We start from the raw sequence: 26,758 nt of genomic DNA on the forward strand, positions 1-26,758 counted from the left end.
AATGCCCTGAAGGGACGTACTTGGCCTGGGGACTTCATAACATCCAAATCCAGCCCCAGTGAGGTTTCCCTGACAGTTATCTAACATGGCGGGATCAAGGTAGAGGCTCACAGACCCCTGCCAGGGTCAGAAGCAGCCACGAGCAGAAGGGGGAATTCAGCTGGAGCACATTTAGGAGTCAGCTAAGGTGGATGGACACCGCAACCATCACACACAAACACAGGCAGCATCAGTAGTGGCTTCCCCTATGGACTCACCTCCCTCTCCAATTCTGTACCCACCAGAAGAGAAGAGGTGGGAAACCTCTGGGCACTTGAAACGCAGGGGCTGAAGCTGGAGGTAGAGGTACCTAATAGCTTCTCAGCTATTGCAGAAGGACTCTCTAAGGTGTCTAACCTTAGTCTTCACATCTGATGCCCTCCAAAAAGCCCAAGAGTCCTCCATGTCTCTCTCAGATCTTGTCTGCTCCTGAGTGTCTGAAGCTTTCTGGTAAGGAGAAGAGGAACTCCACTGCCAAAACATGGGTGGGCTGCTTCTCCCACCCAGGTCCAGCCCTCTTTCCAAGTTGCTGCATTGCAAGTTGCGGACAGTAATGAATTTCAGCAGCAAAACCCGACAGCGCTGCAAATCTGATGGCACTGCCAGGATCCCGTCAGGAACCAGCTCTGCCTGCAGACACCAAAATCACCATCTGGTGCTTTCACATCAGTCACTTTGGGAACCCACTTGGCCAAGAGGGCTGGAGTGCTGAATTGCAGTGCCATCAAGGTGAGTTGGGACATTCGGGTCTGTTTAAGGCCATCGGGTAACGAGAGACCAATGGCTTTATAGTTACAAATGAATTGGAGACAATGATAAGCTGTTGGTGCTGCTTTTGTCAGCAAATAGAGACTTAAGATGAGCCAGGAATCACAGAGGAGACTCCAGTCCCTGCTTGGGGAACGGGAGATCTCGGCGTGCTCTGCCATGGATTCTCAGGTGACGTCTAAATTTCATTTCATTCATTAGCCCCACAGTCTTCCCATCTTCCTTAGTTAAAAGGTGAAATCATAGGAGAAGGACTTGATCCTTATTGTTTCTAGAAGATCCCAATGCTGGGGCTTTGCTTTCAGCCAGGGCTTTCAGCTCCCCCACGTGCTGTGCATCAGTCATTCATAAGGAAGGATTTATGGCAGGATGAGCTAAGGCGGGAGGCGGGATATGAAAGTCAAGGACACTCTTCTCTGCAGACTCCCTCCTCTGCCCTTGAGCTTGCTCCTGCCTGCCTTTATCTCCATTTCTTTTACGTGCTTGAGCATGAGAATAACCAGCTGACGTGCCAGCTGCTATTAAAAGGACCCAGCAATTGGCTGTGACATGTACTTACATGGGTGCAGATGCACATTCCCCAAAATAGTCACTACTGCAGAGATTCTCTTCTCCCTCCCCTCTCTCTCGCTGCCTGATCCACTGGGCCTCTCTTTCATCTGGGCTCTCTTTTCACATGAACGCTGATTTTTTTCTGGGGTGCAGATGCCAGGGAGAGGGCAGGGACAGCCCCAATCCCAGATGAGACCTCGAGGCCCAGCTACAACACACACAGCCATGCAAACAGCTGAGACATCCTTGGTTTGTGGCTAACTCCCCTCCCTACAAGGAGATTTTATCCTGTGACCCGCTGCTTGTAAGCCAAGAGAATTATGCTCTTTATCAATTTAAAATCCGAGCCCTCTAGGTTTAAAAAGAGGCTTGCAAAAATACCAAATATTTTCTGTTCCCTCTATTCCTCGTTGTGATTATAAATCTTGTTCTTTTTCCATCAGAGAAGAAATAAACAGGGTAAAGTCTCCCAAGAGCTGAAGCTTTACTGAGGTCTTAAAAGCAAATAATTTTCTTCACAAGGTAAGAAAAATATCACCAGCTTCTTCACAGTGTAAATAACCCAGGTGACAGAGACAGAGGTGATGCTCAGGGAGCAGCATGCCTTGAGTGTTTCGCCCATTCCCCCTCGGGCGCTGCAATTCCATTACATTTTCATATCACCACTACCTTCTTGGTGGGGAGGGATGCGGGGGTGGAGACATTTGCACCATCTTTATTTGTTCCTAGTGAGCAAGAGCCTGCTGGTTACAGACTTTTCTGACTCCTTGGTGTAGTTATCACCTAAATAAATGTCCCTCAAGCTCCAAGGCTGTCAGGTAGGAAGGAGGACTGGGCCAGCCCCATCCTGGATCATTATCCTGGTGATAAGGAGGTTGGCCACTTCCCTGAGGAGATTGTTCCAATGGCTGACTGTTCTCATTGTGAAAAATTGTCCTCTTGTGTCCAATCAGAATCTCCCTAGGAATAACTTGTACCTATTACCCCTCCATGTGACTCCTTGTAAAAAGGCAGTCTCCATCTTCTTTGTAGCCACTCTTTAAATACTGGAACATGGTGATAAGGTCTCCCTAAGCCTTCTTTCCTCAAGGCGAAACAAACCCAATTCTCTCAGCCTTTCCTCAGAGGCCAGGCTTCCCAGGCCTTTGATCATCTCTGTGGCCCTTCTCTGGACCCCCTCCAGCCTGTCCACAGCTTTTTTGTAGAGCGGGGACTAAGACTGAACACAGTGTCGCGTTAAGAGTAAGGCTGTGACATCTACCTGTCAGAGCCCTCCCAGGGGCTTTCACTGAAACAGTTTTGCAAAGTCGCAGATACAGGTAATTTATTAAGGTGACTGAGATAACAGGTATGGAATTGCCATTGATAAATACCCTTACTGCAATAGTGCTAATATACTATGATAATGCCGGCCAAGATTTCCCAGGTATTCTTCGCCAGGGGCGAAGGCACAATTCTTACCAAGATGGCGTCCCTATCTTGGGTGAGGAAGAGAAGCACAGCCCATTGACTGTCTCTCCTAGCTCTTCAGTCCCTTTCTCCCAATTTTTACCCCTTATTCTCCCCTTTTCATTCTCTAATTCTTTGTTTCCCCTCCCACGGGCTACATATAGCATGATTTAGGCGGAGAGTTGAGTAACGTAGTCGTATATGTATAGCACGATCTCTATAATTCTCATGAACATAAGCAGGGGCGCTAACTGTAATGTTAATTTTCTAGATAATTAAGCAAAGGTTTTACTCCAGGGCATCACAGCCTTCAAAGTTTTGTTCTGAAACTGTTTTTCTGCTTGGTTCCTCACTCCTTAGCCAAAACAGAGCCGTCTTGCCGTCACAAGGCTCCATCTTTCAGCTATTACCTCCCCTCGCAAGGTTTGTAGAAGGGAGAAGCAGATACCAGCATTCTTAACCTTTTGCTGGTTTTTGCCAGATGAGCAAGTTGCTCAGGTCTTGTCCTTGCTCTACCCAGGGCATGATAAACATGCTGCTTTACTTTGCTTAAGTTGAACCTTACAAGCCTAGCATTTCTCCACACATATATCGCCTGAAAAGTGCTGAGCAGAGCGGGATAATGACTACTTTGTCTCTGCTGAAGATGCCCTTGTTGATGAAACCCAGCATCCTGTTGGCTCCTTTTGCTGCTGCAGCACACCGTTCACTCACGTTGAACTGCTTGTCCACCAGGACTCCCGGGTCCCTTTCCACAGAGCTACTCTCCAGCCAGGTAGATCCCAGCCTCTGCTGCACTCCTGGATTATGTTTTCCCAGGTCCAAGACCCTACACTTGTCCTTGGTGAACTTCGTAAGATTCTTGTTAGCCCACTCTTCAGCCTGTCCAGGCCTTTCTGCAGGGTGGCTCTCCCTTCCAAAGTGGCCACTTCCCCACTCAGTTTGGTATCATCAGCAAACTTCATCAGGGTACACTTGATCCCATCGTCCAGATCACTTATGAAGATACTAAACAGCGTTGGGCCCAATAGCGGTCCCTGGGGGACCCCACTTGTGACAGGTTGCCAGTTTAAGAAAGAGTTATTTCTCAGCACCCTCTGGGTGTGACCTGTCAGACAGTTCCCCACCCACCCCATGGACCACTTGCCTAGGCCGTAACGGATCAGTTTCTCTAGGAGGAGGCTGGGGGAAATCATATCAAAAGCCTTGAAGAAATCCAGTAGACAATGCCTACCACTCACTCCACATCAACCGAGCAGGTTACTTTGTCACAGAAGGAGAGCAGGTTTGTCAAGCACGATTTGCCCTTGGTGAATCCGTGCTGTCTTTTCCCAATCACATGCTTCATGTGACTTGTGATAGACCCCAGGAGGATTCGTTCCATAACTTTCTCAGGGATTGAAGTAAGACTGATGGTCCTGTAATTTCCTGGGTCCTCCCTCGAACCCTTCTTGTAGATGGGGGTGACATTAGCCTTCTTCCAGTCTTCTGGGATGTCCCCCAATCTCCACAACTTCTCAAACATTATGGACAGCAGCATTGCAATGACATCAGCCAGCTCTCTTAACACGGTTGGGTGGATACCATCAGGGCCCATCGATGTGTAGGGATCAAGGTTATGTGATAGTTTGCATACCAGCTCTTCACTGACAGTGGGTCTGTGTTTGCCTCGACCAGGATTTTTGTTCCCAAGGCCTGGGGCCCAACAGTGCTGGTACAGACAGAGACGAAGAAAGTGTTGTGTTGAGAACCTCTGCTTTTCCATCACTATGGGTGACTAAATCACCTCTCCTGTTCAACAGCAGGCCAGTATTTTCCTTCTCTTTCTGCTTGTTCTTCATGTACGTGAAGAACCCTTTCTTGTCGTTTTTGAATCTCTGGCCAATTTAATTTTGAGCTGAGCTTTTGCTTTTCTAGCTGCATCTCTGCATGCCCTGGCAATGCCCTCGTAGTTCTCAATGGGTATTCCTCTGCTTTCCCATCTCTGGTACGCTTCTCTCTTGGTTTTGAGCAGACTCAGAAGCTCACAGTTAAGCTAAGGGAGTCTCTTGCTCTACCTGCTTCCCTTAAGTTTAAAGGGGATGAACTGTTTTTCTGCTTCCAGAGAGTGTTCTTGAAAAGCTCCCAGCACTCTCTAGCTCCTTTATCATCCACGGAAGCTTCCCATGGAATCCCTCCCAGCTGAGCTCTGAGCAAGCTGAAGTTTGCTCTTCTAAAATCTAAAAACTTTGCCTTAGTACGAACCTTCTGTGCGCTCACCATGATCCCAAACTCCACAATGTTGCGATCACTGCAGCCAAGGCTGTCACTAACGAAGATATTACAAGTATTACTAATTGTAGTACTCGAAGCCTTTAAAATTGTGACACCCTCTTTCAGAGGCAGCTTGGTATATCTGGCAGCGTTTCAGCTCCGTGGGCAGGATCCTATGGGGACAGGCAGAGGCAGGAGTGGTGTGACCTGGGGGTGACTGAGACACTGACTTCATTCCAGAGAAGCAGCATGGAAGGAGGGTGAAAGACACATCATGGGAGAAAAGAGAAAACTCATTATGATTTTTAAAGCCACCCAGATAGAAAACCAAAGGGCCCAGAGTTGCAGTGGCTGGGCTCAAAATACAGTCATGGAGAAAATAAATAAGAATTCATTTTCCCTTTGAGAAACAGGTATAATTAATTGGAAGGTATTTATGAGTTTTGTAACATGTGTTTTTTAGCTGCAGGAAAAGAAGCCAGTTGAGTTCTCTGAGTGAAATTAGGGATGATTTTTCTGCCAGAAAGTTATTACTGAGGACAGTATGAACACAATTACAGAGCCAGGCTTGCTCTGAGAGTGACATTTGTATTTTGGATAAAATGGAGCAGCTTTTCCCCACCGGCACCAGAACAAGGTAGGAGGGGAAAGGAAACCTTCAGAAATATCAAAGCATCCGGCTAAGGTGATGTCAGAGGTTTTGTTTTCACAAGGCAGCGCTGTTTCCCTTGGATGTCATGTCATTACACTGAGAAAAAAAAATCAGTGTAATATTTACTGATGTGCAAAGAAATTAACCCAAATAATAGTAACAAAATGGCTTTTTCCATATCAAGACGAGACATTTCAGCACTGCTGAAATGACAGTGCTGTTGGTGAAAAATACCAACAAATGACACAGAAAGACTGACAGGAGTCTCATTTGGGCTTTTTTCCCCCAAATCGACTGATTTTTTTTAATAAATTTCAGAGTGAGATACATTCCAAATGGAAAAAAACCCTCAAACATCTCTCTGGAAATGGTCCCGGAGGCTGCCCTAGTGGCCGAGCGGAGAGGATGGCTGCGTGCCCAGGCCGCTGCAGGAAGGTGAGGACACGGCACAGGCTGGGACTGCAGGTGGCAAAGGAGCACAGGGAGGTGTCAGAAGCACTCAAACAAGTACCTCTCTATTTCCCAAGGACAGGAATTGATCTCCTGGATGTAGACGAGGTTAGGGCTTAACTTGCTGATGCTGTTTGGAAAAGCAAAGCTCTGGCAGCCGATTTACTACTGCGCTCTGCAGAGGCACAAAGACGGGGAGGAGGCAGAGCGCAAGACTTCAGGAGAGAAGGTAAGGAAGGATGCTGGTATCTTACATTCTCCTTTTCTGCATTAAGGTTGGGGTTTGGAGGTCTGTTAATTCAGGACCCTGCTATATAATTTAAATCCACAGGGCCTGCAGGTTTGAGGAACAAGTTGGGAAGACCTCAGGGTGCTTTGGTATTCCTTAAAGCTTACAGATTTAATAAGTGGGTTGGTAGGGGTGATGGAGAGTGTCTGATTCTCTGTGCCTGGGATATAACACACATATGGGCTAAGGCTCAGCAATCCAAAGTTGAGGAGACCAAAAGGTCATCTGCAAACTCCACCATCACCTAGAGGGCAAACACACAGGGGTTAGCCTCACCAGCACCTTCCCAAAGGAGTTACACTGACGCACGCTCTTCCTTTCTGCCTTATTTTTCTTTTCTGTTAACCCAGATGCCTTTTCCATCACCTAAGCAAAATCCAGCCATGTAAATGATGATTTGGACTCAACGATCCTTATGGGTCCTTTCCAACTTGAGATATTCTATGATTCTATGATTTTATTGCTGCAGGGTGTAGGGTCATTGGAGATTAGCTTTCACTTGGGTAATATGGGGTAGGGAGTCGAGGGCAGCTGAAACCAGTGTGCCAAAGGCTGGGAGAGCTTAGAAAAGGATTGGTGACATTCGCAGCCCGTGCCTGGCTCATATTTTCTTTTACTGTAGGTGTCTGGTGCAGCAGTAGCCAGAGGATAATCAGTGAAATATCATCTGTACATTGCCCATGAGAGCAGCCCGCGCTATAGGGATCTCAGGCTGAGGAAAAGTGCAGATGACCAGGACATCATCCCTTCCTGTATGCATTCCTGCTCTCACAAAGGTACAGGCAAAATGAGTGTCTCTAAACCCCAAAAAGGCCAGGCTCTTGCCAGATGCTGCAGGACACTGCAGGTTATGAAAACATAGGGGCCTTTGGTGCTTGTGTTGTGTTTTCTCTTGGTGCAGATATGCACCCCTGGTACAATTAAGCAGCAGGTGACCCAAATGAAATACTCAGGACACAAAGCCTGTAACTTTAGCCCATGCTTGCATTCAGCAAACTGCTTCAAGGTGGCCTCTGTCTTCAGCCCCTGAACAAGTTTCACTGATTTCACTTAAAATTAGGAGAGGCTTAAAGGCTATGCTAATGAGTGTAGATTCACAAGCCCTGTGCAAAATACAAACTGAGGTGAACTGTGCTTCAAGGGAGCCATGGCTCTGCTGGCTTCAGCTGTATGTAATCAGCATTACTTTGGTATGCGAAGGGGGAAAATCCTGCCCCAAATCAGGGGAGGGGCTTTGCCTAGCCCTGAAATACAAGCGCTCTGTGCTCTCAAAGTGGGTGCTGAGGTTATACAGGCTCCATTTATACCTTTTCGCTTTCTGCTGGACAACGGGAGGGAGCTTCTAGTACAGCCAGACCTCTGTAAGTATGGCTTTGGTTGTCTGTAGCGTTTGACTCCTCTTTTCCCGCTGCCCTTCACATTGGCTTGCTGAGATGTGCAAGCTGCTGAGCACACACGCGCCCCGCACCCGCCCCGCTTCGCGCGCGTTTGACAGCTGTGCTTGATTAACGACCACAGTAACCGCGTTAAAGACGAAGGCTCGGCCCCCGGGCTCCAGGATCCCGGTGGGATAGAGCCTCTCCGAGCTGCCTTCCCGGTTTGCCTGCCCCGCGCCCCTCCGGGGGAGCAGCCGGGTCCCCGCCGGCCGCGCTGCCCCTGCTGCTGGGCGGGCGGGACCGGGGGCGGCGCCTGCCTTTCCCTTTGTCCCTTCCAGGGCGCCCAGAGCGCCCCGGGCTCCGGACTGGGAGCTGCTGGTGCGGGAGCAGCTTCGAGCGGTGGCAGCTTCGAGCGGTGGCCGCAGGCGGTAAGAGAAGGGGTGAAGCTGCCCCGGGGTGGGCGGGCGGGGGGGCTCGCTGGTGGGAGAAAGCTTTTCTGAGCACATGGAGAGCACCTGGAGAGCTCCCCTCCAAAAAGGGCTTTGGCAGAGCTGCTGTTCCGTGCTGGGAGCGTCCAGTCCCGAGCTGGCCAAGCGCCACCTAGCTTAGCATCTCGTCTTGCATCGCAAGAGACAATAACCCTTTATTGCCTGATGTTGGATATTCGCGTGTTGCTCGAGAAAGTCGCTGTTGTTGCATCCTTCTGCCCACCTCGCTCGCAGTGAGCATGCGAGAGGGTGCAGTTGCCTGTCAGCTGAGGCAGGGAGTCCGTCTGGCAGGCGCTTGGGGTCTGCCGTCCAGACCGTTGCTGGTCTCCGACAGCGCCTGCTCGGGCACCGAGACAAACAGGATATGGCCCAGAGCCTTCCGGTGTGGCGCGATGGGCGACGAGCAACGTGCCAGCAGCTGTTTGGCCTCGGCTGGTGGGACGCTGCCTGGTGGGTGCAGGGACCGTGTGGTTTGTGGCAGCTGGGGGAGGTTAAATTGGTGGGTGAGCAGGGGAGCGCTGGGCGCTGTATCTGTGAAAGCAGCTTTGATGGCTGGGCAGACCGTGCTGCGGACGCGGGGCTGAGCTGGTGGGGGCCCGGGGTCTCGTTGTGCGTGGTTCTGGGTGATGGGCTTAATGGGGCTCTGGATTTAAACAGGCTTTGTGTGTTTCTGGGGCAGGAAGGGACAAAAAAATATCGGATGGTTCAGAAAATGCAGGGGGGAGTTGCGGTGATTGTGTTGCTAATACTAAATCATGGATTTCCTTTAAAAAAACCAACCACCCTGAAAGCCAAACTTTTGTGCTGTTGGTTTTTCTCATGCTTTGCTCAGTTCCCCCAAATTCACAGCTATTCTAGCCATAATGGTGATTTATTTCAGAAGATACCCAGGTGGGTGGGGAAAGCAAAGGAGGAAGGAGGAGAAAGGTTTAAAAACCTAGAAAGCTTTTCCTTGTCAGACACTGCTGGCTTGCTTCTGTGATTAGCTTATGCCTGTGGGAGGGATCTGTGGGGAGCAGGTTCACGCTTCATCATTGGAGCATCATGGGCAAAGTTCTCCCCAGGCGACTGCCAGGAACTGGAGACTTTAGAGCCTGTGGTCACATTCTAAGGAGGAGTTTGATCCTGTGGTGACAAACCTGGCTTGCTGCTTCCTTTCAGGTGCCAGGTCACCCAAGCATGGCCACCCAGATGTTTGAGGGGAGAGGGCATGCGGCTGTCTACCAGAAATACAGGTTTGCACCAGGCAAAGAGCTGCAGCAAACCATCCTTGCCTACCTGCAGGAAAAGGTGAGTGGGGTATGTGCAGGCTGTAGGAAAAAAACAGGGCAGTGGCGTGTACTTGTGGGCAGTAGCATTTGTCCTGCTGGGAGCGTTACCTTGGTTGGTGCCACAGGGAAGAAGAAATCAATAGGGCTCCAGGCAAGTTGTGGGCCCAGAAGAGCCTTTCCACAGGTTATGCCATGATGAGGCTGTTCCTCTGTAGATGCTGGGGAAGGGAATGGGGTAAAAGCACAGAAACTGGGTTTCTACCTGCTGAGACTCATCCCCCCTCCTCTTTCCTGCAGAGAGCAAACCCTGCTGAGCTGGTGGTGGATGTTGGCTGTGGGTCCGGACAAGGTACCCGCTTCCTTGGAGAGCACTTCAAGAAGGTGGTGGGAACAGACATCAGCGAAGCACAGATCCAGGAGGCCAGGGATGCCCCCTCCATGCCCAACGTCTCCTACCTGTGAGTGTCAGGGGAGCAAGCTCAGCCAAAGGCAAAATTCAGGTCCTCACGTGGAGGTGGTGTCTTGTGAGTATTATTGTTGTTAGAGACAGCTGGCACCAAAGAAAATCCCACTTGATGGGATTCCTGGTATGAATGGGCATTATCCTAGACTTCCAGTAGCCATGGTCTTGCATCCCAAATGATCATTATTGATTCCAAAAAACAAACAAAAAAACCACTCAAAAAAACAATACCCACTGATTCATGTCCTACTTCTTAATTTCCATATTACACACTGCCTTTTTTCCTTCCTGCTTCCAGCATGTGCCCTGCAGAGGAGCTGCCGTTCGAGGATGCCTCAGTGGACCTCCTCACTTCATTTACAGCTGCGCACTGGTTTGATATCGAGAAGTTCATGAGAGAAGCAAACCGGGTGGTTAAGCCGGGTGGTTGTGTGGCCATCAGCACCTACACTGTGGACATGAGTCTGCGCTATGGAAACTGCTCTGAAGAGCTGACCAAAGTCTTCAGGGAGGTGAGGTGATGAAACCTAAAGCTCAGGGCTTTCCCCCCTGGTCTGGGCAGGGGGAAATGTGTAGTACTTGGATGCAGAGAGGAAAGCAATGGGCTTGGGAGATATGACCAAGGGAGTCCTACTACAGGATGGGGCAGAGGGATGGTTAAACCCAGAGACAAGGCTGAGATGGGGTGTAGTGGCTCCCATGCAGTGCTAGGGCCAGCTGGATGAGAAGAGGGACATTAGAATTAATAGGGTAGACCCTGGTGTGGGGAGAAGGGCTGCAGAGCACATTTAGAGGGGCTGGTATCATCAAAGAGACTTCTGTTGTCCTGAAAACCCAATGGGAAGTAGAAACTGGAAAGAGGTTTTTTAGTGATGTTTCTTGACAAAGAGTGTCTTAACAACTCCATATAAGAGGGTTTCCACTATGAGTAAGAGCAGTATGAGGAGGAGGACAGAACCCTTATCTCTATAATAAAATAGAATCCTTAAATTCTTGACATTAAGCAAGATTTTGGTATATGTTAATGCAAGGAGTATTTTTTTTAAAAAAAAGTATATGTATGAATACATCCGATCTAGGGCCAAGCGAACCTGAGTTAAGTGGCAACTGAGCTTCATGTGGTTTTGTGTTTTTAATATGCTGTCTTTACAGTCCTGGGACGTGCTTTTGAAATACTCGCATAATAGAGTAAAACTCGTCTTGGAAGACTACAAAGAGATCTTTGAGGCCTTGCCGTTTCCAGACAAGAAGAGGTGAGCAGAAACCCCTTGGTGTAGCACCGGGAGTGGATAGAGGTGGCATCTCTGCTCCTCTGTGGGGCTGCTCTGCCACCAGCCCAGCAAGGACACAAGGGAGCCGGGTTTCAGCAAATGCTTTTGCATCATGGTAGAGCCATGTGGCTGCACTTCCATTCCTGTTGGATTTGATGCAGCTCTATGCTGGCTCAGCAAGCATGGTCTAAGGGCTGCAAGGACTCCTCCTGCTCAAGGAAGAATTGCGTTAGATTTTTTTTTTAGTTGGTAGTTTATGATAATTTGAGAGTTCTGGGCAGATGGGTTAATGAATGAAGGGGGAAAAATGGAGTGAGAGTAAGAACTTGCCCCAAACCTCCAGGGAGCCAGTGCCTGCCTTCTCATCAAAGCACAGGGCAGGGGTTGACACTGCAGGCAAAAAGGATGTGTTGGCCGTGGTGTGGTAGAGGTGTTGGTGTCCTGGCTGCTGGAGGGGAACAGGCTCTGTGGGTAGGCCAGTATCAAAAGGGCTATTCAAGTCACAGACTATGTTAGATGGTCCCTGGGACCATCTGCTTCTCCAGTAGTAGTGCATCAGTTGGAGCTCCTGACCCACCAAATGCCACCATTGTGTTTGGTGCTGCAAAGTCTGCTGGACTCTTTGATGGTGTCAGGTATCTTATTCACCATGGCCTCGATCTGTTGTCCTTGTTCCGCTGCCTTTGAGACTTAACTTGCCAATGCTTCTTTCTTCACCATCTCCCTTCTAGAATCACTGACATCTTTGACAAAATTCCCATGACGGTTGCTGGTGTGGTTGGTTACTTAGAGTCTGTCTCTCCGTATCAAGCCTTTATGAAGAATGACCCTGAAGCTGCAAAATCCCTCCTCCAGGAGACTGAAAAGAGGTGAGAAAACCACTTGGGAAAACAAGCAGGACATGGAGGACCTGTCTTATGCAGTGCAAGTAGGGTAAGGTTTTGGAGACCCCTTCAAAGCTAGAAGTGAGCTGTGCTATGATGTGCTCCCTCCTTCCCCACAGGTGTGACTGGATTCTTGTCAGAGGTTAAACAGCAGATCCTCAGCTGCTCACAGCGTGGTTGACCTCGGATTGAGTCAGTTGACTTTTTAAGTCCATGTAGCTGTATGGTGGTGTTGCACTGATGTATCCAGTTGCCCCATGTCGGGTGGGAGCTGGCTGGGCAAGGTGAGACTCTTCCTCTGCTTCTTGTTTCAGGATACTGGAGATAATGGGAATTTCTTCTCGTGAAACCCCAGTGGAGTTCTGGGTGAGGCATGTCTGTGTGCTGGGGTACAAGGGATGATGAGAGGAAACCCTTCTCCTGATCTGGTCTTCGAAGAGAAGGAAAAAGTGGGTTGTCTCCTAATACCTGACTTGTAACTACTCTTATTCCTTGGGAAGGTTGATGCTTATTTTTGTGATTAAAAAGTTGATCTTATGTGGAAAGCAGATGGGGATGTTCATGCCTGTTCTTGGGTTCCTGTCCACCTTGGTCCTCCAGTCTGCCCAGTGCTGTGCCCTCAGCACTGGAAGGGTCCAATTTCAGACCAGTGGTGGCTGGATTGCACGTGGGGGTGAGAATCACAGTAACAGCTGAGAAACTTGCTACATTTCTTACACAATTAACAATAATAAAATGCTGAGGAAAAAGTTCCTGGTGGTTCCACTTTTTGATAGGCTGGGGTGGGAATAGCTGCACTTCATGGACGTTGCTTACCTAGGCCTTGAGTGGCGTTCAGTTTCACAGGGGAGATGGGTTTTTGGTAGAAAGGGTGCCTAAAATTTCTCTGCCTGGGCTGAACTAGGGGCTACATGCTGTCTTTGAAGGCCGAGCTGGAAAGGTGCTGTTCTTGCCCGCTGTGTGACCCCATCCCTGGTGCTTTGTTGGCTGGGGCAGGTGTATTGGCAGCTTATCTGTCCCAGGATTGCCTAGTGCTGCTGCTTTGGCCCTCACAATGCTTCTCACCCTCAACATGCCTTGGGAGCCTTTCTGGGATCACTGCTGCAGGGGAGCAGGTTTGCCCTCCCCTCAGTCCCAGCCCGCTATCATTTGCCCATGCCACAAAGGGAAGATTAGAGCCTGCATTTGGGCAGGAGCGGATGGAGGTAACAGGGTTCAAAGCTGGGCACAGCCCAGCACAGGTCCTTTCCTGTTTGCTTTCTGGATATTTTAAGTCTGGGCATGGCCTCTCCCTTTCCTGTAATTCCTGCCCTTGGCAAGAAGGTTACCCTGATGCCCTGGGGAGGGCTGTGGCCTTGCTCTGTGGAGGCACTTCAGCTGCGGTCATGGTGCTCTTGGGTACAGTCCTGCCATGGGTGCAGAGACTGAGCCTCCTTAACCCTGGGTATATCTCCACTGGGGTCACTGAGTGCTGGCTCAGGTTGCCCATGGTGGGAAGTAAAGGCTTTGACCCTGTTTGGTGGCAACCAGGAGGACAGCTATGGGGAGGAAAGCCCATTGCTGATGTGAGGCTAGTCTCTGTGTCCATGGCCACATGTTGGAGAAGACCTCATCAAGCAGTGATGCTGGATCAAGCCCTGTTACCAGTCACTGGTGAAGAGGCTGCACCAGCTACAGGTTGTGTTTGGGTGAACGGCAGCCATGAAACCTCCTTTGCCGGGTGAGGATGGGGGTGGTGGCTTGTCATCCTCGGGAGGAGCACTAGAGGGCCCTCCTTGGTGACAGGATGCTGGTGGCCCCAGCTCAGCTGAAGCACTTGTCCTGGTGAGCTGCATCCCTGCAGTTGTGCCTGGGCAGGAAGATGTCCCCTGGGAGGTCACACCACTGGCACAAAGGCTCTGGGGGAAAAAGTGCTTGTTTGGTTCCTTACTTTAAACTTAAATCAATTTGTTTAAATTCTGCTCTCTAATTAACTTTGCAATTAACAGCCCTTCCCTCCCCCACATTGGCAGGACACTTGGCACATCCTCCAGGGTGATGCAGCGAGTGCCTGGCTGTGATGTAACACCAGGGATTGCATCACCAATGTGAGCGAGTATGGTGTTGGCAGCATGAGGCACACAGAGCGGCACAAACCAGCCTAGCCAATGCAGCAGCCGCTGCAGCTTGTGTGTGCCGAGAGGCAGCAAAGGGTTCTGGGGGGCATAGCAGGGCCAGCAGCACTTGGGTAGCACCAACACCATGGGCCAGTGGGGATAGGTCTGATGATGGCTGCTGAGTGGAGGCTGCCTGATGCCCCCTGCAGCACAGGCAGGGCTCCTGAAAGGGTGTTTCCTTTCAAAGCTAGCTTTTTTGGGGCACTTATTTGGTTCTTTCTATCTTCTTTTCCAAGACCAGTGACTTCAGCAGGAGCCAGTTCCTCCCAGACAAGCCCACTGGCTCCAAAAGGGATTGCGAAGGAGTGATCTGGGCTCATGTTTACCCACTCCAGCAGCATGGCTTGCCACCAAGGCTTTTCTGTGCTCATGCCATGTGTGAGTCACAGGGCCATTGCCTCACCCTGCACTCGTGTCAGCCCTGCCTGCAGCCCTGCCTGTTTTCACTTTCCTTATGCCTGGGGCCTCTTCCACACTTGGGATTTCTTACTCTGAGATCAGAGTGGCTCCAACCCCCTGGGCTGCATGAATCCAAGGAGGGGGCTCCACTGTTGCCATCTGCACTGCTCTCCCGGCGTGGCACTGTTTGTAGTTGAGGCTGGAACCCACCAGGGCAGGAGCACTTGCAGAGACTGGTGAGTCCCTAGTACCTTGCAGACCCACTGGGCATGGCGTGGTGCCCCCAGCCTGTGCCAGCTTTGGGGAACCCTGTGCTGCCATGGCAGGAGCTGGCATTAGCGTGGTTTGGAGGAGCTGTGCTGAATGCAGCCAGGCTTTGCTGCCCAGGCTGGGGACGGAGGTACAGTGGAGCATGGCATTGCCCTGCGAGATGCCTGTAGGTGTGCCGATGCCCAGGATGGCAAGACCACATCCCATTAGGGAAAAGGCCTCACTGCTGCTCAGCCAGGCCCCCATGGCTTTGTCTATGGCTGGTGGTGAGTGAGCAGCAAATGTTTGGACAGGAGACCCTTCATCACAGCTGCCCTGAGTGGTGGGGGACTGAGCTCACAGCCCGGCTTGCCCACTCAGCTTTTGCTTTTCCTTTGGTGCCTCTGATTTCCTTTTGCCTGTATGAAGAGATGACGTTTCACTTCTGCAACCAGAAATTACACCCAGGAGACAAAAGCCACAGCAATGGGGAAGAGGAGACAAAGGAGCTGGATCCTGCTGCTCTGCGGACCCGAGAGTGTCCCTAGCACTATGCTTGGTGGGGGCCTGTGGCATAGGCAGTGGTTCGTGGTGGATGTGTGTGTGCCAGGGCCATCTTCCAACCCTGCTCTTGTTCCCCATGGCTGCTGGCAAGACCAGCACAGCAGGTGCTGGACATCATTGTCTGGGTGCTGGGGACCTTGCTCTAGCCCTGACAGTGGCTGCTGGAGGCCTCAAACCAGGCGCCAAGGCACCCTCACCTGGCTTGTACCCCACTCTGGAGGAGGAAACACCCTGTGGTGCTTGTCCTGTGAGCCAGCTGGGTTCCACCACATGGGACCTTGAGCCACTGTCACCTTTCAGTTACTCTGCTGTGACCCAGAGAGTTCCAGGCAGGGCTGGAACCCCTGCTCCCTCCCCTCCCTCACTGGGGGCCATGTTTGTTTTTAACATCCACCAGGCTTTTTTGCTGAGGTGCTGTCTATTTCTGCTGGAATAGACAAGGAAAACCCTGTGCCCACCATGCTGTCAGGCTTTAGCGCCATATTTTTGTGTCCTGGCTCTTCTCCAAGCCCTATCTCCACCTGGTTTGGTCAAAGCTGAGATAGCCACTGCCCAAGCCACACTGCTCCGTGCCTGCCCTCTCTGCTCCTCTTCACTGTGGTTTTCCAGGAAAGACCTGGGCTCTCTGAGATGCTGCTGGAGCAGTGGAAGGGCTCAAGGAGGACTGGATGGTTCCTGTGGGCCAGTAACCAGTCCTGCTTAACCTTAATGATCTGGACAATGAGGCAGAGTATACCAAGTTCACCAATGACACCAAATTGGGAGGACTGGGTGATGCACCAGAGGGTCGTGCTGCCATCCAGAGGGACCTCGACAAGCTTGAGAAATGGGCCGAAAGAAACCTCATGCAGTTCAACAAGGAGAAGTGCAAAGTCCCGCACATGGGGAGGAACAACCCCAGGCACTAGGATGTGAGGGGGCTCATCCAGCTGGAAAGCAGCATGGCAGAAAAGGATGTGGGGGTCACAGTGGGCACCAAGTTGAACATGAGCCAGAAACATGCCCTTACAGCAAAGGTGGTGAATGGTGTCCGGGGCTGTGTTAGGAGAAGCGTTTCCAGCAGGCTGAGGGAGGTGATCCCTCCACTCTACTCAGCACTGGTGAGGCCACCCCTGGAGTGCCATGTCCAGTTCTGGGCTCCCCACACCAGCCACAGTAGAGAATCCAGCAAAGGACCATGAAGATGATGAAGGGATGGGAGCATCTGTCGTATGAGGACAGGCTGAGAGCTGGAGCTGTTCAGCCTGGAGAAGAGAAGGCTCGGAGGCTCTCAGCGGTGCCTACTGATGGGACAGGAGGCAATGGGCATGACCCTAAATACATAAAAGTCCATCTGAACAGGAGAAAACAATTTTCTACTATGAGTGTGGTCAAGTACTGGCACAGATTGTTCAGAGAGACTGTGGAGTCTCCATCCTTGGAGATATTCAAAACTGGACAAGGTCCTGGGCAACCTGCTCCAGCTGACCCTGCTAGAGCAGGGGCTGGGGTGGCCAGCATCTGGAAGTCCCAGCCCATCTCCATGACTCAGCACAGCATGTCCACGCTGGTCTGCCCACCCCATGTTGTATCTTTCCACAACCTTGTGTAAGAATTTTTCTCATTTGGTGGACTCCTGGAATGTTTATTTCCAAACACAAACACTAAAACTTGGGTCCTTCTGGAGCAGCGTTCCTTAATGACCACCACATGAATCACCGCAAAGTGCATTTATGTCTGTTTCTGTGTTATTGTGTGTTTGCTTTTTAGATACAGGCATTTCTCTAATTTTCTATATTTAATGCTTGATGGATGTATAAAACTAAAAGCACAGCGGTGATGGCTTCACACCACAGGGGGTTACCTTGAGGGAAGGATGGATTGTGCTGAATGGGGACACCGTTCTAGCTGTCGGCAGAGAGATGTCAATATGTGATATTTGTGTTTTCAGGCTAAACAGGGAGGAAGCTCCAGCCAGCTCCAGTGGCTGGTGGGGGTGGCAGCCCCGCTCATTTCCGTCAGCCTCCCTTTACAACCCTGTGTCCCACCTCGAAAAGACTGGGTGGAAGTGCTTCTGATTTCACCCTTTCTGCTGCTTCTGGTCCCTCAGGATAATAAGCACATAAAGCTCATGCCCACAGCTGCGTTAAGCAGTGCCCACTCTCAGCTTACTGCTTTCACCCCATCCCTGCCATGGCCCTTGTGCTGCACTTCACACAGGGAAACCGAGACATAAACTCCTGCTGCCACTTGGGAGGCACCGGAACCCTTCTGGCTGCCCTGAGAACACTGACCCCATGGGGCTGCATGCCTGGGGGTCTCCTGCAGCTTTCACAGAATCACAGAGTGGCAGGGGTTGGAAGGGACCTCTGGAGATCATCTCGTCCAACCCCCCTGCTAAAGCAGGTTCACCTACAGCAGGTCACACAGGACCGCATCCAGGCAGGTTTCAGTGTGGTGCCGAGCTGGGTCGTGTCCGGGCTTCCCCGCACTTGCCAGCACTTCTGTGCTGCTTGACGTGGCAGCACCATCCCCCTGCCCAGCTCCCTCGGAGAGGCGCACACTGAAGGCAGCCCGAGCACCCCCTGCATCCCCGGGACGTCGGGTGCGCTCGCTCTGTAAAGGCGTGCGGCAGGGCAGGCAGCTGGAGGCGCCTCCCTCCGCCAACACTTTCGCTTTCCTGTTTCCAGAGCCGCCAGGCCGTGGATTTTCCTGCCAACATGAAAGTGCAATCACGCCGGTCAGGCAGCATAAAAAGCTGGGGAGATGGGGCAGCGAGGCACCCACGACGAGAGAGGCGAAGCAGCTCCCCGGGATTATCCACTAGCCCAGCAGCCCCGCAGCCGAGCGAGCCACCCACGGCAACACCTTCAGGCATCTCTACATCAGGGACTTAGCGGATACAGCTCTGGTTCATCCTGTCCGGCTTCTTGCACCGCAGCCCCCTCGTCCCGTTGTAACCCACTCACCATCAGGCTCTTGTCAACAAAATGCTGTGCCTCGGCTTCACCCCGCTGCTTGCACTGGTGCTGGTGGCCAGCCTTGGAGCCGCCTTCCTCCAGGACACCCTGAAGAAGAGCTGCAGCCTGACCAAGTACCAGTTCCTCGCACCCCACGAGCTGAAGGCTGTGCAGAAGATGAAGGAGCAGTTTGTGAGTACTGCTGGCAACCGAGGGCTGTGGGCTGGTGGGTGGGCAAGGTAGAGGGGATGCCAAATTTGAGACCCTGGGTGACAAGATGGATGTTTTCTGCAGCAGTCTGGGGAGGAGGAGGATGTTTTCCAAGGGAGTTTGGGAACAAGAAGGATGCTGGGCCAAATTTCAAACCCCTCAAGGCTGGCCGCGGTTGCACAACATCGCCAAAAGTCAGGACGACAGTTTTTCAGTCCCTCTTGGTTTCTGCCTGCAGGAGGACATCATGCTGCTGTCGGACCGCAAATGCAACATCATGCTCTTCCGTCGGAAATGGAATACGGCAGAGCTGTCGGTAAGAGTGAGGCGACACTGTTAAAAGGGGGTACCCCCCCCCTCCAGCTGGGACCCCCCGTCAGCCGGTCCCACCTCCATCTGCACCCCCAGGCAGGGCTTTGAGGCCCCCGTCCTCCAGCTTGCGGCCAGCCCTGGCGATGTGGGTCCCTAACTGGCATGCTCCCGCCCGCAGGTGCCCGACCGAGTGATGCTGGTGGAAGCCGAGCTGGACCTCGCCACCACCATGCTGGGGATCCCTGCTGCCCCTAGGTTTGCCAAGACGCGCCAGCGGCCCCTGGCCTTTCTCACCCAAGCCCGGCAGGACCTGCGAGGCTGCGTGAGTGCCCCCTCCCAAAACCCCCCAACCCCATGCCAGCACAGCGGCCCCGGTGCCGGCAGCAGTGCCACAGGGCATCGCCGGTCCTTATGCGGCTGCTTTCCTTGCAGGTGGCCACAGAGTCTCCTTCACATCAGCCCTCCGGGAAGCTGAGGCACTGGCTGCAGAAGCTGCAGACGGCCAAGGAAACAGTAAGTCAGGGCAGCAAGGCCAGGGCTTTTTGGTGTGTTAGCAACCGCATGGCTGCATGGGGCTTGCTGCACCCCGTCTCTGGTACTAACCCACCCCTTCTCCACGCCGCAGGAGACCACCGGCTGCCTGGAGGCCTCCACCATCCTCCACCTCTTCCAAGTACTGAATGACCTGCGGTGCGCGGCCCTCCGGGAGCAGTGCACGTAGCCACGCCGGCAGCACCGCTGGCACAGCATGGTGCTCACCATGCTCATCCCAAAGGATGCCCCGGGGACTCAGAAAAATGATCTTTATTGCATCACTGGACTGTATTTCCTATTCAAGCATTTTTCTTATTTATTTGAGCTCAGGGAGCAGTATTTTTTTCACGGTCTTTTAAATTATTGGGGTTTATTGTGTATTTATAAACAGCTCGGGAGGAGGTAAGGAAATGCCGTTCCTGAAAGATGCTGTTCAATGGGGACAAATGTATTTATTTGATATCTTTTGTTTTGCTGGTTTTTAAAACACTGATTGTTTTTAAGGAAATCTATTTTTGTACTTGATATTTATTACAGAGTATCTTATGTATATTTTCCTGCATAAATTATTTTTATGTGCTATTTAATACGAAAAATAAAATAGATACCATAAACAGACAAGCTGCCATCATATGTTTGTACTACACTTTGCTGTAATATCATCCCTTCGGAAAAGCGAGTTCTGTTAGGGGTGACGGCGGACATTGAGGTGAATTGTGAGCATTTGAAAATTAGCAGAACTTTGGTACTTGTGTTCATCTCCACCTGGCTGGGAGTGCACCCTGACCGCCCCCCTGGGGTTTGCCCTTGGGTATGGATGGATGCTGTTGTGGCCAGGGCTGTCCCTGCCTGCCTGGGGACAGGAGCCTGCTGGCCACCCATTTCCAGGACAGATGCCCAGGAGCTCTCAGAAGATCCCTGAAGGATTTAGGGAGGTCAGGACGAGCAAGGAGTTGGGGAAGTAAGGCACTCACTGGGGAGAGGAGGAAAAGTACCTGTGAGCAGACCCAAACCTCATTCAATCTCTATTTTCTCAGGCTGGGGAGATGATTCTGGTCACCAGGGGAGGGCAGGTAGCCACGGTAGCCAGCTGTACATGTGATGGCCACACCTGGGGTGAGGGATCATCCGAACCTGAGGGCCACCCAAAGGCCTGGGACCCAAAAGGCATAGGTATCGGTGGCAGGGGGAGGAGCGCAGGGCAGCCATCAGGTGCTTGAGGCTGGGGCAATCTTACAGCTGCTGCTTTTAGTGGCAGGGTTTGGGACGCGAGCCATAAACACTTGTCACAAAACATGTCCCAAGTACTGCCCACTCGTCCTGCTCAGGCTTCGCAAGGACACACTCCAAATGAAACGTCATTGCTGATGGAGAGGGAAACCTTCTGTTTTCAAATTATGCTTCATACTAAGGTAGCCTGGCACAAAGGTGGGGAAAGGCTCTTGCTCCTCTGTCTTTTGCAGATGCAACCTGCTTCTGCGGGAGTGACAGGCCTGGGCCGCTTGAGACACCCCCAAGCACATGCCTTCAAGCAGACGCTTGCGCACTTGGGCCACATTGACTTCAAGGGGGAAGGCAAGCACACCCTGAGGGGAGAGGGAAGCCCGTCCTGCTGCAAGCATGTAAACGCACACCACCCCGAAACCAGAAACCCTGGGCAAGAGGCATTTCCATGCTATGTGGAGTGGCTTCACTGGGACAGGGAGAAGGCAGAGGCCAGATGCCAGGCTCTTTAGGGAGCTTTCATAGACTTTACCATCCGGCCATACCCTTGGTACTACCTAACGTCAGGAGGACACCCAAGGCAATGAAAACCCATCAGGAGGGAAATGCCGTAGAGTCGATATGACGGACAGGCAAGCAAAGCCCTGGCGGTGTGTCTGGTGTTGCACGTTGGCACAGCTCATCTCTCCAAAAACAGGCTGCAGCAATGCTTTGCCTGTCTGGCCACACGCTCTCAGGAAAAGGTAGGTGCCATCAGTGCCTGCTTCAGACGGGTCCATCCCAGCATCCCCTCCTTCTGGCCCTGGTTTTGAAGTCTTGCAAGAAATCCCTCTCTACAGGGCCTACGTATAGCCAACATCTACGGGGGGAGGTAGTTTTTAAAACATTTCTGGCCAAAAGTGCTACGCTGCAATATCTAAACAATACATGGATGTGGAGACCATGGATGATGGAGAGCATATCCAAACAATACATGGATGTGCCCTAATAAGGGCAGAAGGTGTTTATTCATCCCCTCAAAACAGGTGTATTTAGATTACCCTGCTCTCATTAAGATATCTACCAAGTCATTGCAAAATGGGGCTGCCACAAAACGGTACGTGATGCTGCTGCAGGTGCCCAGGAGGAAGGCGCAGGGCTGCCCATGCACCTGCCTCTGGAGAAGGAAATTAGCTCTATTCCCTGAGCGGCGGCAGGGTCACAGCACAGCTCTCCTGAGCAGAAGGCGAGGGCAGAAATCACTCCCAGGGAAGAGCAGTCCCTCTTTATCTCTCTGCTGGGTTCACAAGGCATCATTTCCACTGTGGTGCTCCTCGCTTCAGGTGTTCTGCGAGGGCAGGAAGTAAAAGATGTGCCGATACCTTCCCCGCTGCCCCTGCGCAGCTGCCTTTCCCTCTTTATCTCTCTGCTGGGTTCGCAAGGCATCATTTCCACTGCGGTGCTCCTCACTTCAGGTGTTCTGCGAGGGCAGGAAGTAAAAGATGTGCCGATACCTTCCCCGCTGCCCCTGCGCAGCTGCCTTTGGCCGATTAACCTCCCGGTATCTCCCATGCAAAGCAACTTCGCCGCAAATTAAAGCTGGGGCGAATATTTTTGTCCCTTTGCCAGACGGGCCAGGCTCCTTGGGGTGCTAGGAGCAGGGCTGACAGGGATGGGGATGGAGCTGGAAGTGCTGCAGCTGGCCAGCGTTAGCCTAACGGTCCTGCCAACTTTTTGTAGCTCAGAACAAGCCCCTCTGCTTCTCCTGGAGGGTGTTCGCACATGGGCAAGAAGCGATTGTGGCTCCCCTCTGGTGACCGATGGGCAGATGTCAAGGTCTTGTTTGCATTAAATCTCAGCCCTCCTCGCCTGTGCCAGCTTGAGAGACCTCCTAGCCGAACTCCTCCTGGCTGGACAAGGGGAGCTTTGTGCCAGGCAGCAGCAGCACCCCTGCGCTCATTAGGGTATTTGCTTATACATGCAAATTTGTACTAGCCCAACTCGGTTTTGAATAGGAAAGGGTTTCTTTTTTGAAAGGAAAGTCCTGCAGGATTTAAAATCCTGGAATCCCACAGGATGTAAATAAAATAGCATAATGCCCTTTGGGATTTGGCAGATGTCTGGATAAGGTAAGGCAGTAACAAACTACCCAATTGCTGCTCTTTTCTGATGAGGTTTTTGTGCCACTTTCAACACAATCTGAATATCCTTGTCCTCCGATGAGTGACATGGCTAAGACATACTGCTGAGATGTTTTATTTTCTCCCTCCAAGAACTGTTTATGCAATGCAGTTTTATTTTGGTAGGGCTGTTTTTATTTCATGTATATACAGTTTTGTGCTCCTATCGAATAAGCAGGGGAATTGTCTACCAAATTACAGAAAAGGCAGGGGAGTTTGGGAGTTTTTCAGTTCAGCCTTCTTTACATGGGTCCTGAGTGGCAACAACTCTGCAGCTTTGCAGGGAGTGTTGCCTAACACGTTGCAGGTGACATTTCTGGAGGCAAATCAAACAAGCAGACCACCGAGTTTTATTGATGGATCATGTTATACGCTCCTGGGTCATAAACTTCTGCTCCAAACCCGCCGACCAGAACCCAGGTTGATAATACATAAGGAATAAATGTGCTCTCACCTAGCGGGAACATTTTTTGGGGGATGATTTGCATTCTGAGGAATAGGAAATGAGCTGCTGCTGGTGTTACGGGAACGTACTGTTTCCCAATACAGTAGATACTGATGCTCTTGTTGTAATTTCTCCTCCCGTTCTGTGCAGTTTGCAATTGAAAATAATAATTCCTGGTCTACCAGCAATTATACTGGGAATCATTTTGTACATTCCCAAGTTGCCATCTAGGGAGACGGTGTTCTATGAGATCCAACTGCTTTTAATCTGCTTTGACAAAAAAGGTTATTTGAAAAGTAACCTCCACTTTGAACTGCAGATTACTTCAGCTGCACATGTACAAGTGGCTGATGGGTTACTCATTTTCATGCAAAAGCCAGCAATTTAGACTAGAGGAACAGGCCAAAAGATAGCTGCTGAAGGCTCCCGGAACTGCAAACTGCTTCCTGAATTAGTAATGGTGTGCTTCCCCTGCACTCCAGAAGTCTCATTTTGGCTGTCACCTCTGTAACCATGATTGAACCCTTTCCTCTGTCTCTGGAGAACTTCCCCCAGCAACCCACATCCCGCGACTCTCCCCCTGCACTCATGCTCCCATAGAAGTGCTTGCAGATGGGGCCAGGACAGCTTCCTGGCTCCAGGGAAGATGCCCCTGCCCCAGGGTATTTTTCATTTTCTTTTTCATTAAAGAAGTCTGATCACTATGTTCTCCTCAGAAAGGAGGACTTAACTGCCCTGAGACCACGACTCTCTGTGCATGATCACTCCTTCCACTGCGCAAAGCCCTGTCTCCAGTTGCTTCAGATAAAAGCCTGAAATCTTTGGGCCCAGCATTGATAGATTTGACAGATAAATGTAACAGCCTTTGAGAAGGGAAAAAAAAAAAAGTAGATTTACAAAACAGGAAGCTGCGATTTATGCCAAATCTGGCAGAAATGGCAGAAGGTATATTGGGAAGGTGTAGCAATTGAAATAAATTTGGTGCAGGCATTTAAAGGCTCAGGTTTTAAGAAACAGCCTCTTGCCTGCGCTAGAGCATGACTGTGAGTCATCAAAGTAGTAAGGGAATTCCAGCTGGTTGATGGGAAAGCTGTGAAAAAAGGCATTGGCTGTCACAGGCCCAAGGTAATGGTCCCATCCCAAAATTCTGGAATGAAAAGACAAAGGAGAAAAGTTCAGATATGCTTCATAAATATTTCTTCATGTCATTCCTGGTTCCCAGTCTGCCCCGTGATGTCTTCTCTGGGTTGGGGTGGAGGATCATGACTGTGCTTTCTTGATGCTGCTTCAGATGCTATTCTCTCAAGGAATCATCTTATACAGCAGAAGAGAGGTCCACAACGCGTTAGAGCGAAGGAGCTCTCAGTCCCTGTGCTGTCCATTGCTCCTTAAATTTCTCTCCCTAAAAGCTGACGAGCTGTGGGCTTCCCGGATCTCTGTCTGTTGTAGTGCAACTTTTTAGGTGCAAGAAAGAGCCAGGGTTAATCCCAAGCACCCTGTTTGCACACCAGTGCTACTGGGTATGCCTGTAGTCTCAAACTGCTTGGCTTTCCATCCCTGCGAAACACTGCTGAAAACTTGCCTTGGTTACTGCCATCTCAACAGACTGAAGCGTCAGTCACCCGTTTCAACCATCCTGACTGAATCACAGCTGTAGGCAACATGTCGTGCCATGTCGGCACATAGCTGTGGGCTGTTAGGATCTTTACAGGTAATAGATTAGGGGGTGGACTGAAAACCTTAAGGTCTGCCCCAGAGAGGAGCAGGTACTTAGGCTCTGGCAGTGTTAAAGGCAAAAGGGTTCTGGGTTAATCGTCAAGCAAGCCAGAAGCTGGAAACGTAACACCCTCTCATGGTGCTGGGCTGGCTCCTCCATAGTTTCATCCCAGGTCCGAAGTCCAGGTTGTCACTGGGGGCTGTGACCACCGAGGACACGAAGTCCTGCAGGCAGGCCATGCTTCAGGAGATGGAATTAGATTACTTGCTTCAAGGAAAAAAAAAAGCCAAAATTAGGACTGTCTAGGCAAGAAACCCAAACTTTCAAAAAACAAAATAAAGCTTTTGGTTTTCTTTTTTTTTCACTAGACCTGCAGGTGAAATGTGACTTTCTAATCTGATTTGGAACCTTGTTCTGATGTTTTGTTCTCTGGTTTTAGTAGTTTAGTAGGTTTTAGGAAGCAGCAGCTAAATTCCAGGTCAATACTCTGACAGGTATCAGCAATCACACATGTACACTGATTTTAATCAGAGGGTTGCATGATTGTTTGTTGCAATGTATACATCGAAACTCAGCTGCTTGGTAATCATCGTGAAACTCAGCCCATGGGGCTGTTTTGCCCTTTTCTTGACATGTTTCTCTTTCAGTGCTCTGCTGTCCACAGCGATGCACAATTCTATCAACTAACAGGAAGCCAGTTGTTACCGCAGGAACTTTTGAGATCCCCTTTTCATACGACTTTAATAAAGCAGCGTGTGGAAAAGTGCTCTGATATTGCCATCATGACCACAGTGAAATTACAGCGATCTGCTCTTCTTCTAAATGGCTTGCAGCAGCCGTGAGTTGAAGTGTGCAGGAGGCAAAGTGTCACATGTGGCAACAACCTCATGAGCCTCACATCAGTGACATTTACTTTTTCTTGGCTGCATGGATATGAACTAGCAGCTGTAACACTGCAAGCGCCATTGCCATAGTTACTGTCTGTCACACAACATCCTCTTCTGATACTCCAAAGCCAGTTTCAGGCCTGGTGTGATAGGTCGGCCTCTAATGATTTCAGTTTAAAAGCAGAATGCTTTTGTTTAAGAAAGGGAGGGGAGAAACTCAATGCAGGTTAAACCCAAAGAAGCAAACAAGGCGGTGGAAAGCAAAGAGTATTAGTGAGCACATTTTCTGTCACCCCAGAGATTTGTCCTGCTTGCTCATTGGCTTCCTTCACTGTTTAAACACTGCAAATTGTGCAAACCCAAACATGCTGCTTTTATCTTCGTAATTAAAATCAGGTCTCTTATCTGAAGAGTCTTAAACCCAAGATATATCCTTAAACTCTCCCTGTATTAAGGCCTAAAATAATTTGGCTTTCCCCATTAAGGTCTACTCTCCTGCTTTTCTGTAGGCAAAATGTGTGATCTCAGCTGTCCCGGCTTGCTGAGCACAAACACAGAACTAGCATCTCTTCGGAGATTGCAAACTCTGCAACCCAAACATGAGCAGCAGGGATTTCTACCTTATTTTTCAGCAGATGGAATGTGTCTGAGTATAGAGCTAGTTAGTTTTTAAAGTAAGAGCATAGAAAAGCTGTGTTTGGAGAACCCACGAGGGAGTTAGGATAATGGCTGGTTCTCCTTGTTCCCAACAATATGAT

The 26,758-nt window shown here is 50.6% G+C and overlaps 2 protein-coding genes across 2 annotated transcripts; both read left to right on the plus strand.

Moving 5' to 3' along the window:
• The first annotated feature begins 9,483 nt into the window (after positions 1-9,483).
• LOC104340026 (putative methyltransferase DDB_G0268948) lies at positions 9,484-12,613 on the plus strand. The gene is made up of 6 exons (XM_009959981.2): positions 9,484-9,606; positions 9,885-10,045; positions 10,349-10,562; positions 11,203-11,303; positions 12,053-12,190; positions 12,520-12,613. The coding sequence occupies exons 1-6, from the start codon at positions 9,496-9,498 to the stop codon at positions 12,605-12,607; spliced, it is 813 nt and encodes a 270-aa protein (XP_009958283.2). The 5' UTR covers positions 9,484-9,495; the 3' UTR covers positions 12,608-12,613.
• A 5,929-nt stretch (positions 12,614-18,542) lies between these two features.
• On the plus strand, positions 18,543-19,755 carry LOC104353411 (interferon lambda-3-like). Its single transcript, XM_009959982.1, has 5 exons — positions 18,543-18,704; positions 18,961-19,038; positions 19,213-19,356; positions 19,467-19,547; positions 19,660-19,755. The coding sequence occupies exons 1-5, from the start codon at positions 18,543-18,545 to the stop codon at positions 19,753-19,755; spliced, it is 561 nt and encodes a 186-aa protein (XP_009958284.1).
• The last annotated feature ends 7,003 nt before the right edge of the window (positions 19,756-26,758 follow it).

The sequence above is a fragment of the Leptosomus discolor genome, chromosome 5 (assembly GCF_034619465.1).
Source record: "Leptosomus discolor isolate bLepDis1 chromosome 5, bLepDis1.hap2, whole genome shotgun sequence".
Classification (NCBI taxonomy): domain Eukaryota; kingdom Metazoa; phylum Chordata; class Aves; order Leptosomiformes; family Leptosomidae; genus Leptosomus; species Leptosomus discolor.

Bases quoted from the DNA above. Each gene is read 5' to 3' on its own strand.
- LOC104340026 (XM_009959981.2), top strand. From the start codon at position 9,496: ATGGCCACCCAGATGTTTGAGGGGAGAGGGCATGCGGCTGTCTACCAG. The intron at 9,607-9,884 runs GTGAGTGGGGTA...TCTTTCCTGCAG, and splicing joins TTGCCTACCTGCAGGAAAAG to AGAGCAAACCCTGCTGAGCT. The intron at 12,191-12,519 runs GTGAGAAAACCA...TTCTTGTTTCAG, and splicing joins CTCCAGGAGACTGAAAAGAG to GATACTGGAGATAATGGGAA.
- LOC104353411 (XM_009959982.1), top strand. From the start codon at position 18,543: ATGCTGTGCCTCGGCTTCACCCCGCTGCTTGCACTGGTGCTGGTGGCC. The intron at 19,039-19,212 runs GTAAGAGTGAGG...TCCCGCCCGCAG, and splicing joins GGAATACGGCAGAGCTGTCG to GTGCCCGACCGAGTGATGCT. The intron at 19,357-19,466 runs GTGAGTGCCCCC...CTTTCCTTGCAG, and splicing joins GGCAGGACCTGCGAGGCTGC to GTGGCCACAGAGTCTCCTTC.